At 37.7% G+C, this 12,666-nt stretch overlaps 1 protein-coding gene across 1 annotated transcript; it reads right to left on the bottom strand.

Annotated features, from left to right (window-relative positions):
- Positions 1-615: 615 nt before the first annotated feature.
- LOC119879095 (glutamate receptor 4-like) lies at positions 616-11,482 on the bottom strand. Its single transcript, XM_038589549.1, is given in 5 exon segments — positions 616-674; positions 677-860; positions 7,349-7,547; positions 9,668-10,038; positions 11,468-11,482. Coding segments are annotated over 5 exon segments (828 nt in total).
- Positions 11,483-12,666: the final 1,184 nt, after the last annotated feature.

Raw genomic sequence — 12,666 nt, 5'->3', positions numbered from 1 at the left:
AAAAACAAACAAAAAAAAAGTGGTTTGTTAGGAAGAGGTTGATTTCTTTGTACTCAGAATGTAGCAGGCAGGCAGAATCAAAAAAAAAAAAAAAAAAAAAAAGAAAAAAAGAAAAGAAAAAAAAAGGTGAAATGTAGAATCATTAGGCGACAGGACAGCAGAGCTGAGCGACCAGAACAAGTGGATGAGACAGGAAGCGTCGCTCCGCGTGTGTGAGGCTCACCGGCAGCAGCGAGTGTTCAACCAGTTTGGTTTTTATATGGCCTTGGAAGATACACAGGTCAGCTACGATCGATTATTCCAAAGTTCAAAACAAAACAAAACAAAAAAAAAAAAAAACAAAAAACAAAAAAAAACAAAAAAAAGAAAGAAAAGAAAAAAAATACCTGACTGCTGATCAAATATATGAAATGGATAAAAAGAAAAAGAAACAAACGAACAAAAAAAAAAAACAAAAAAAACAAAAAAAAAAACAAAAAAAAACAAAAAAAAAACCCAACAAAACCAACCGAACATACCATGTTCACACACAAAACAAAACCAGTGCGTGGGGCCATCAGGGAAGGTGGAATATTATAACAACACACGCGACATTGTTATACTATCCCACCCACCTTAATGAGGAGCCTTGGGAGTAGCTACGCCATAGCCCTTGGAATCCAGGTTTCCTCCCACTTCATGGTGTCGCAGGGCTTGCGCTGCTCGATGTACTCGTTCATCGTGGACTCCAGCAGGAAGGCGAACTTGCCCTTGGACTTGCGCACGCGCGCCACGCCCTCCGCCGTGGTCCGCGTGAACACCGACGGCTCCGCCGACCGCATGTACGTCCACATCTTCTCGTACACCGCGATTTTGGATCTCTGGAGCGCATCCGCGTAAAATCAAGCACAGGGAAGAAGGGACGACACGTTAATACTGGCCGGACCCCGACGGGGACGAAGCCTTTTAAGAACGCTCCCCCCCAACCCCCGCCGGGAGGACGCGGAGGACGAGGACGGACAGACGGACGCCGAGGGCCCGGGCAGGGCCGAGCGCGCCGCCCCCTGCTCCTACAGAACCTCCCCACGCGGGGGCTCAGGGCACGCCGTGCTATCATTAAGTGTAGGATGCCATGTAGAGTGGGGCATTTACAATCATGTTTGCGTCACACTCACAGCAAACCCCAGAAGGCCAGCTCTGCAAAATTCCCATTTAGCCCTGCACTTGAATCCTGTAACAGAGGACTGCTGCCATATTGTCTTTTTATTTTATTTTATTGTATTTTATTTTATTTTATTTTATTTATTTTATTTTATTTTATTTTATTTATTTATTTATTTTATTTTATTTATTTTATTTTATATGTATTTTATTTTATTATTTTATTTTATTTATTTTATTTTATTTTAGTTATTATTTTAATTTTATTTTATTTTATTATTTTATTATTTATTTTATTTTATATTTATTTTATTTTATTTTATTTAATTTTATTTATTTTATTTTATTTATTACTTTTATTTATTTTTTTATTTTATTTTATTTATTTTTATTTTAGTTTTTTAATTATTATTTTCTTTTATTTTATTTTATTTTATTTTTAGTCTCTTTTCATGCCTTTAAGTTTTAGATGTGTAGGAAGAGCGGTCCCTACCCCTGATGTCACCCTATCACGTCACCGCTAGGCACGAAGGAGGAGGAGACGCAGTGGGCCCGCACCCCAATGTCCGCAACGCAAGAGGCAGACTCGAGGTCCACCAAAAGGTGTGCACTTTTTCTAATAAAATCTCCAACAAGAACGCATTAACGGGAAGGATTCCTCCTCCGTAGCTACACGCTGCCAGCTGTAAATCAGCGCCACCGAGGGTGAGAAGCGTGACACCGAGAATACGGTCAGGAAGGGCTGAGCAACGCTGTGTGGGGACACGTGTTGAGCGCACTTACTCCAAGAACACTGGGGTGATGGTTGGAAGTGATGCATCACTATGTTGCACACCTGAAACTAATATGACATCGTATGCCAATTACACTTCAATAATAACATTTTAAAAATCTTCTCCAAGTAAAAAGGGACCTGAAAAAAAAAAAGGCAATTCTTGTTTTCTTATATATTTTGGGGAGCTAGTCTTTCTAACACTTTCACCTTCAGCCAAGCCGTATGTCTATTTCCGTCTATTTGGGCTCCCACTACTTAATTTATCTAGAACCTTCTGTGAGTGTCTGCATTCCTATTATTTTTCATCCATACAGACATTCTAAAGGTGAAAATACATCCAAAGGAACGCAAATGTCCCCAAGGGATACATTCAATGAGTTAGAAAAGCCTGCATCTAAGCATGGGGGCAAATCCTGAGTAGCATGTATATTCATTTTACATGAACCTTCCTTTGTTTACCAGAATATAAAATCCAGTAAGAGACAGATCTTCAATAATCAACAAATAGACTGACTAGCAAACTTCAGATATGTTTCAGGACAAAAATCAAATGATTCGAATAGACAAAGAAAACTGATAAAACTGATATTTAAAATTTGGTTTCAGAGGATGGCAACTCAGTAATCAATATCCTATACCGTAAGAGGTTTGCATAGTTGGACACTACTAAAAAACTAGATATTTTATGTTAATGTATATTCAAATGGTGGTAAATATCAAGATGGAAAATAGACATCCTGTATTGTCCTGTGAAGTGTTTTATGTTATTAACACTTAAAAGTATTGCAGTGATAGCTTGTGGGGTGTGTGTGTCGGTAGCGACAGGTTACCTCTGCTATGGGAATCCTCACATTAGGAAACTGCGTGCCAACACTAAATGTAATTGCAAAGGTTCTATGTGGGTCTTGGACAGAGAAGTATCTGGATCCAGACCCCTCATCCTTGGGATCCATTAGGGAGCCTGTGGTTCCTGGCCCCAATCATTCCATCTTTAATAATAGAGTTCTCTTCCAGAGAAGTAACTCTGCCGTTTTTTAAAAATATTTTTTAAAATTTATTTATTCATGAGAGAGAGAGAGAGAGGAGAGGCAGAGACACAGGCAGAGGGAGAAGCAGGCTCCATGCAGGGAGCCCGATGTGGGACTCGATCCCGGGACTCCAGGATCACGCCCTGGGCCGAAGGCAGGTGCTAAACCATTGAGCCACCCAGGATCCCTAACTCTGCCATTTTATAACAAGTTTCAATCTCTGAAAAACCATAAACTTTCTGGATCACCAGATGATACAGAAGTCCTTAAACATTTATTCTGATTATTTCCATTTAGAGAAATGTTGGTAAATAACATCCTTTCAGTGTATAATCACTCTTTAAATGCATTGATAACTTGACTTGAGAGGTTCACTTAGAAGGGTACAGAGGTCCACATACACTGGTTATTTCGTCCGGTGTACTACATTGAAAACAGAAGAAGTAAAACCTGGGTATTATTTTGATTGAAAATTTTCTTTGAAAATTTTTAAGAATATGAGAGTCCAGCTAATTACCTGGCAATCTTCTAGTTACTGTTCAGCATCTTACTGAAAGGGATCAGAACCGCTAAATAAAACTAACACAGCAGAGTAGAAAAAGAGTATGTTTAGGGCTTGGTAATTATGCAGATAATTTAATTATAGAATGCAATGAAACCTTAAAGCTAATGATTCCTTTTTAAAAGAATAAAGTATCTTTAGGCCGCAGATATCTTTTAGAAGTCCATTTGCATAATACTAATGTGAGGGAAATTACTGTGGCATTTGTTTAAGTATATTGAATCATATATGCCGTAAGTGCAAAAGAAGTTACGTTAATTCCTTTAAAGTCTAGAAGAAAGAGGAATCCGTAGCATAGTTGTGCCACACTTAGCAAGCCTTCTGTATGAAGGAAATTATAAAAATGCAGCTTCCCGGTGGAAAAATAGGGGAATAATGAAAGCGACTCTTTTAGGGGAAAAAAATCACACTGTTTTGTCACTCTGTGAAGGTTTAGGAATCCTGATTCTGATTTCAAGGGTGAATGGCGTAAATAAGGTCGCATCCTCATGGGGAAGGGGTGCCTGGGGCATTCAGAAAGGGAACACTAGAAATCATATCCCTGCACTGTATTTGTGACCACAGGAGGTGTATACTAAGGAGTGAGGGCAAGCACACCTTTATAAATTTGATGAGACAGGCTGAAAGGAAAATTTTCTGCAGATCCAGCAAACTCATGAATACAGTGATAATGGGATTTCCAGTCCCAAAACCTCCAACTGTAATGTCTTTTTAAGGATCAGGTTTGGGGGAGTGTATATGCTCAAGGTAATTGGCAGAGATAATACAAAGTCATTATTTTTTTTTAAGATTAGAAAAATCTCAGATTTCTGTATTTATTGTGAAGTTCAATGCAGAGGAAGCTTATGATTTCAAGCATTATTTTATTACTTAGAATAATTCTTGGAGTTTTAAAATGTGCTGTCCTTAAAATTTCTCAAAAATTAAGTATCCTGCCTTTCCTGTTTTTAATGGAAAATATGTACAAATGTCATGCACTATAGTTAATATTTACATTGTTGCCAGGTGAATTATTTTCTGCTTCCGGCAGCTTATGCAGCAAGGCTGATGTGCACAATATTTGATAATCTTATAAGCTCTGAGATAGTAATCACCTCATTTATGCATTCCTGTTTATACTGAAACAGCCACATCTGAACTGCAATGAAAATCGGTGTGCACACATCAGGTGTGTAATAATGCTGAAGCACCAGCAAGGCTGCCGTTAAGTGACAGGTACAGACTTTCCTTAAATGCCTCTGTGTTTATGCTTAACAAGATACACAGAACACAAAACATACCAAGTTTCATAATGGGGCCAAACCAAGGAAACGGTTGAATTTGGATGTAGCCCCCCCCCCCAGCACCCCCTTAGCCTAATTCTTTCTCTAGTTGATTGTGACTGCAAACATTTTTTGAAGCCCTGAGATATAGGTCACTGCCTGAGGCAGTTTAGCGGAGCTGATAGATGTACCATTACTGTGTTCCTACGAGAAAACATTTTGACAAGTACAAAAATACCCTTCACATTCTGTTTCCTCAACCCGTCAGACAAAATGGTTTATTTAAACCAGGTCATCATCTGTGGGAGAGGACGGGGAACATAGGGTAGGAAATGAATTAGATTTCTATCAGAGAACCCAAGTTTATGCATTCTGAAAGTGTGCTGCCAGGGAAAATTATTTTCCTGTCCCATTAGGGTTCAGACCGTTCTGCAACAATAAATGCCTTATAAAAAATCTTTCAATTTTAAAACTGGAGTTGGGTGGGAGCGAGAGGAGAGAGGCACTGGTGACCGGCACAGCCTCTCTGAAAGGCTCTGCAAATCCAGCAAGCCGGCTTTCCTTATTCCTGTATTTCTTATCAATATAGTCTCTTATCTACCTCACCAGTTTTTAGAATTTGGAACAATTTTTAAAAGCTCTATAAAGATTAGAAATAAATATTTTCAGCATGCTTGATGCCAAAGAGCTTTATGGTGAGTTATTGCTGACATTTTTTTCAGGGAATTCAACATGACATTTCTTTCTCCCTTTATCACTCAAGGCAGAATGATGAACCTGCAAATATTTGCCTTATTTACATGAAAATCAGTTGTCATTTGTTGGTAAAATGCAAGTGATAGCACAAACTTGTATTCCATTTTGATGCATACCTCCAATGGTTTCTAGGCAAAGTTACTGAATTTTACCTACTTACTTTTTGGTGGAAGCAGTTACAGATTTACAGATTTCCAGCAAGGAACTGAAATTATGCTAAAATGTGAACGTTTCTATCAGGAAGCTTTAAAGACTGGGATGCACTCAGTAAGTGTTAAAAATTTGAAAAAAAAAATTTGGTCAGTTAAGTTTATCCACAGAATATTGTTAATAAAATGTATTGTCATGAGCATTCTTTACAGTTTTAGAAAAATCTGCAAATACTTCATAATTATTGTAAATGTTTCATTATATCTACTAGCAATGCTCTAAATTGTTGACAAGGACATTGTTCACTGCCTGGTTTATTTTGTAAACAATGTCCAGTGATGGGTTTGACAGAATTTTTGAGTGATTTGTTCTTAATATAGTATTATGTAGTATATAAGGATACTTTTTTATTTTTTATTTTTTTTTATTTTTATTTTTTTTTATTTTTTTTTTTTAAGGATACTTTTTTAAAAAAGAAAAATCTCTTACTGAACTTCAAGTAGATGAAAGTTTAAAAAGTAGGATGTTTTGTTGTTTTTAATTTCCAAGCTGAGTGAGAAAGTGATAAGCATATACATTTAAAATGACAATGTAATCTCCAAGTACTGTATACATAAGCATGCACTTACTTCAAAGGGCTGTCATTATTTTTACATGAAAGCTTAGACAATCGGGAAATATTCTTGACTTCTAAATTATTAAATACCTAGATTAACTGAGATTAAACGTAAAATGCCCTCATTATTACTTAGGTAAATATTTGTGAAAATGTTACTCTGGCTACCTTTTAGTGCTTTGGTTTTATTATTTATTTATTTATTTATCTATTTATTTATTTGTTTTTATTTATTTATTTTTTTAGTGCTTTGGTTTTAAAGTCACAAAATGAATCCTTATCTCTGACCAGACATTATCAAGTGCGTGTCTCCGGATTTCAGTAGAAGCAGAGTAAAGGAGTTTCATTGATCAAACATTCATCCTCCTAATAAAATACACAACTAAAAAAACCAGAAACAAACAAACGTAAAACCCAAATACCTGCCATCCCGATAGGGAGCCAAAGAAAGGGGTCACATCCACATGTGAAATTATGTCAGTTTGAACAATTTTATGCAGAAAAGCAGAGACAAGCAGCATACACCATACCTTAGAAGGTGTCCAGAGCCTAAGAGTTCTGTTACCATCTTTTGTTACATTACTTTGAAGTCCGTTGTTACAGAATAGATTATAGACTATACCTCATATGAGGAAATATGAGCTTCACTTAAGGTTTTGGTTTCAAATGCACCAAATTAAATGTATTCTTAAGACAAAACAAAACAAAACAACCTTGCTTTCATTTTTATGCTCTTAACACCAAAGGATACATAAATTATAATCCTCTCAGAGGCAGTATCATAGCATTATCAACACTGGAATCTTTTGGATAAGTTACATTAATAACATTGTGTGAATTACCTTTCTGTTGTTACTTTTCCTTGGGTCTCTCTTGCAATGTGAATAAACAAATTAGCTTTTGCAAACCAAAGTGATTATAAAATCCAAGTAGAAGTATTAGCATTAAACACAGAATTACTGTTATATTTGCAAAACCTGCAAATAGCTAGCTGTTGGCAACAACTGCCTGAATTTCAAAATCATGAACATTTCATGGTTAGTTTTTCCCTTAACTTACTCTGAAGAATTCTTTGGTTGACCCTGAATCCAGTGTTCCATAGGCAATTTCTGTTTGTTTGGCCAGGTCTTCCGCACTTTCTATGGGGGAGACCATTCGCTCAACCGTCAGGAAAGCGGCGAGGTTAGCGGTATAAGATGATATAATGATGAGTGTAAAGAACCACCAAACACCTCCAACAATTCGACCTGAGAGGGATCTAAACATGGATAAGGTAATGCACATTTTCCTTTCTCTAACCAACATAGAGAAAGAAAAGAAATATCATAAATTCACATGTTATGTTTAAAATCACAATGGCAATTATCATTTTGTTTTCTGGCAGTCCACTCCAGAATGATTCTAGACTTTCTGAATCACCTGATGCCTTTTATGCCATATCGAATATATGAATGCCACTGAAAATATAGAAAAGGTTTCCTTTTTATTGTTTATCAACAGGAATGTGGAACGTCATGCCTTTGCTTCAGAGGTAGAAAGGGAACCCTTACTTAAATTCCTCGATATCCTCCCCCTCCACAGTTTAGCATCTCTGCAATTAGGGTGCAGACTATGGGTGATAGGATAAAACACAGCTGTGTGGTTGCACCAGCAGCATCCTTTCTCTCTTTGTGGTATGTGAAATAGCAGTACGTGTTAGCAATGGGAACGGTCTCAGATTTCACAGGAGCTGGTGGATGCCCTTCTGAAAGAACCTGGGCCTGCCTTTGGATAGAGCCCTGCCAGGGCAGGTGGGACATGTGCCCACATGGGGCTGGACCAGAGGAGGGCATACACTGGTCTCAGAGTGACCTCCGCTGAGGATTGTTTTGTTTTTTGATATTTCATTTCTGATCTGAGTGGAGGAGAAGCTATCTCCTAATGCATCTTTACCTAATGCTCCAAGAATGTTCTCTCTGCTGCTGCCAACATGAGACCAGAGCATGTGACTTGTCAATGTACAGCATGACAGCATTAAAAATGGATGCCAAATCTCAAAAGAGAAAAGTTCTCCCCCCCATCCTTTCCCTGGTATCAGGGGTGTGTGGGTGATGTAGATGCACGGGGAAAGTGAGGGTGGAATGAAGAAAAAAATCCAGGTCATTTTCACAATTGATGCCACTCACTGGGACCATCAAACTATTTAAAATTCCTGGAACAGATTGTTTTTAAACATTTTTTTTAATGTAAGAAAAAATTCATATTTTTCATGACATTTCTAACTTTAAAATTCTCCCTTCTTAAACATTATTATATAAGTGACACCTGCTGGTTTTTTTTTGTTTGTTTGTTTTTTGGTACCTGTTGGGTTTAACTTAGCATTTGCTTAATCCTGGTTTTCAAAACCATTATGAGACTTGCTTTGCTTTCTTTTCATTTCATTGATTCAGAGTCACTGACTCAGATTCCTAGGTTATTAGAATTTAAACACATTTATCATTTTTCCTGGGTCTTAAGGAACATAGACTGCATTTTGCCTAAAATATCTCCTTTTGAGAAAGCATACACTTCCTTAAAACATCTGTATATTTGTGATACTAATATAAGTCACTGATATTTAAGTTCAGTCCGTAGCTTCTCCTACTTGTGGTTATTTTTTTCTGTGGGAGAAGTTTGATGTTTTTCCTGCAATAGGACATTGGCTACATTTTTGGCAAACATAACTAAAAAATAACTAAAATCCGTTGGCACTGGATTTACCACTCTTAAAAAATGTCTTAGTGGCATCCAAAGGAAGCAAGCCATGACTCCACAGATATTGAAAAATATGTCTATTAAACTGACACAGAACTGAGATTGCTAACTGCCCACAGCTTGGTTTATTCATGTTTTGTTACACAGAAAATGTCTATCTGGTACTTGCTCCACCAACTCAGGTGTCAGGTTAAGTCTGTGGCAGAAATCTCCCGTGACATACATGGGATGTAAATCAAGGTCAAAATTAATTTTTAAAAGATGAGCAACAGCAACAATAACAAAAACTTTTGATTTTGAAAAGGAGGCAAAATGAAAATAAATTCTTAGTCTGACAATTTAGATGCTCATTTCTATCTGCCAGACCATTGAAGGAAATATTAATACTAACTTATCTTTGAGAGTTCTGAGCAGTTGCATACTTTTCCATTAGGAAAGTTCATCCTTGGGATGTGTCCACCTTTGGTGCTAACTTGGAAAAACTGGCTATGAATGTACTTTAGACTAATTTGGGAATTGCAAGTTTTTTTTCTGTGTTTCAAATTAATGCTCTGCCTCCAGGAAAAGAATGTGTAGAGAGATATTCCATACAATACTGAGAATTATTGGGGAGTTGGTGAAGAAGGGAAGGGTTTTCAAACTAACCTGGGTGAAATGTCACATCCTTGCTGCATAAAGGCACCCAGGGAAAACCAGAGGCTGTTAAAGATGCCAAACTCATTGGGAGGCTGGTCGCTGGGTCCTTCCTTTCCATCCTCTGGCTCTTCTGTATGCCACTCATATGGACTAAACCTGCTAACTAGGAATAAGACCACGCTGACACCAATGTAGGCAAAGACTATGCACATCCAAATCTCATAGGCCAGAGGATCCAAGAAGGAAAACACTCCTGGTTTAGATTTCTGAGGCTTTTTGATCATTATAGAGATGCCCAAGCTCATGAAGGGCTTAGAGAAGTCAATGACCTCCTCTCGGACCAAAGTGATTGTCAGAGGGGCAATAGCAATCTCTGCTTTCTATAAGAGAAAAGACACATGAAAACACATAGGTTAATGCATTTCATGAAGCAACTGGCACTGGATTAATCCACTCAAAATGAACTAGTTATGCATTCATTCTACATTTTGAAGAGGGACGCCAACAGTTGCCTAAGAACAGTGATAAATACAAAGATGAACAGTGAACTCTTTTCCTAGGAGAATTTACCACTTAAATTGCACAAGGTATTTTTTTTTTATCAGTGCTGGTGATCAGATGGGAACAAAGAAAACCAGGGAAAGAGTGGACATAAGCAGAAGTAACCTAAATTCAGATAACTGTGTTAGTCTTTTAGGATGTGTGCCGGGCCAGAGGAGGAGCCTAGCTGCCTTCCCACAGGGCTGACTCTGAATTTCTTGGCCAGAATTGCTGCTATGTTGCAGCCTTTTCTGTTTCACTTGGAATGGTGCCACTGACTCATGACTTGGCCGCCCCTTCATATTATGAATGCAAATATCAAATGGTCCTTTTTTGATTCCTTTCCAGTTGTAAGAAAACCTACCCTACAGTCTGTGTTTGGAGGATGGAAGAAACCCACTGCTTGATGACATTTTTCCAATCCAGCGCACACAAAAATCTGGAAATGGGCATTTATTTTCTTCCTATTCACATAGTTTGATTTTCTACTTTGAATTTGTAACACAGCTTTTGGGAAACAGTGGATCTAGGTCTCGGCTAGTATGATCATACGACACCAGCTTCCGTGTTTGTTCTGTGACTTGGAGCAATTTGTCTGAGCCCCCTTTCCATGTCTGTACAGCAAGGACACTCTCCTGTCTGCCTCCCCACATTCCTGTGATTTTCCATTAAAGAAGTCCTAAGAAAATCCTTGTGAGCGTTGACGGAGGGATCATGTATCTGATGCTCAACTAAATATCTTAACACTCATGATAACGCTGTTTATCACTTTTTAGATGCTGGAACTGAGACTCAGGTGAGTTGTAAACATCATGGCTGATGTGTGATTGGAGTTGGTGTGTCTTCCATAAATCTTGTGATCTCTAAACTGAATGAAATAAAGTGTCATGAAAACAGTATGAACGGTTACATGATCTACAGGTGAACAAACGTTATTTGATCATCTTGAAAGGAAAATATTTGGCATTAAAGTGGAATCAGAAACACTGTGAGGCATGTGTGCTCTTACACAGAGGCTGCCACCCTGCCACCCACCCTGGGAGATGCTCAGGTGTTGCTGCACACCATGGCCCGCAGCTTGGTACCAGGGGATCTGGAGGCTGGCAAGGGGGTGTCCTTAGGCCATGATGCTGCCCATTGGGTGGTGGAGCATTAACCCTAAGTGCCCTCAAGTGAGAATGAACGTAGCTTACAGCAGAAATGCCCACACACACAAAAGTCAGGCTCACTGCCTGGAGGCTATTATTATTATTTCTGCCATATTATTACCTGTATAACTTTCATTACGCAAGTAATACATGAACTAGCAATGGAAAAATCAGTATAAAAACAGAAAATTAAGATAAGTCACCTCCATTCCCTTCACCTACTCTTGCTTTTTCTTCATATATGCCCTGCTAGACATGGTCTGATGAATAATATTTTTATTTTAAAAAGGGATAATACAAAACACAACAGTTTATAATTCCTCTACTCAGAAGTATATGATGAATTCCTTTTTATTTTTATCATATACATTAAAAACTAGTTAATGATTGCAAGTGTTTTATCATATGAAAATATCAAAATTTGCTCAATCTAGTTCTTATTTTAGGAGACGTCTATGCTATGCTGTTGCCAGGTTTACACAATTTCAAGCTTGGATGATGCGAACATCTTTGAAGACAAACCCTGGTACGTACCTTAAGTATTTAAGATGAATTTTTAGAAATGGGATTGCTGGTCTAAGTGGTAACAATCCTTATAATGGTCACGATTTGTTTGTGAAACTTTTCTCCAGGAATATCACACAGACTTCAACTGTTGCCAGCACTGTGTGGATACGTCCGCAGCTATGAATGCTGGACAGCCCATCTGTGTCTTCACTATTGTTTATCTCTGCCAGTCTGACCCATGGAAAGCTAGATTTCATTGTGTTAATTTGAATTTATTTTTATGAATCAAATGGCCACTCTCCTTTTTTCTTCCAATGTCCTAACCTGCCCTTATTTTCCATATGGCGTATTTATTTTTTACTAACTTGTAAGTGCTTTTAAATATATTCAAAAAATTAACTTTTATTTTCCATATATGCTGCAAATATTCTCCCTGTCCAGTAATTGTTTTGTTTACACAACTTAGTTCACGGTACTTCATTGCAATATATATGTATTAAATTTTGCTGCAGCCATACAGAATTTTCTTTCTGTGTTTTCAGCCTTTGGTTTTGTGCCTAGAAAAATTCTTCTCATATCATATGACCAGTGTCGATCATGCATATTTTATTCTTGTACCTACAATCCCTTTAAACTTGGTATCATATGTGATGATGTGCTCCAACATTGTTAATCTTCCAAGTGGATGTTCTGCTGTTGCGACAGGAATAATTGAGTAAATGCATCCTATCACTGATCTGAAATGCCACCTTTTGCATACCAAGTTGTCAGGTGTGGTGTTCTTATTTTATTTACATAAGCTACCACTAATGA

This window comes from Canis lupus, unplaced genomic scaffold (assembly GCF_011100685.1).
Source record: "Canis lupus familiaris isolate Mischka breed German Shepherd unplaced genomic scaffold, alternate assembly UU_Cfam_GSD_1.0 chrUn_S269H429, whole genome shotgun sequence".
Lineage (NCBI taxonomy): Eukaryota > Metazoa > Chordata > Mammalia > Carnivora > Canidae > Canis > Canis lupus.
This window is presented reverse-complemented; position numbering and strand designations above follow the sequence as displayed.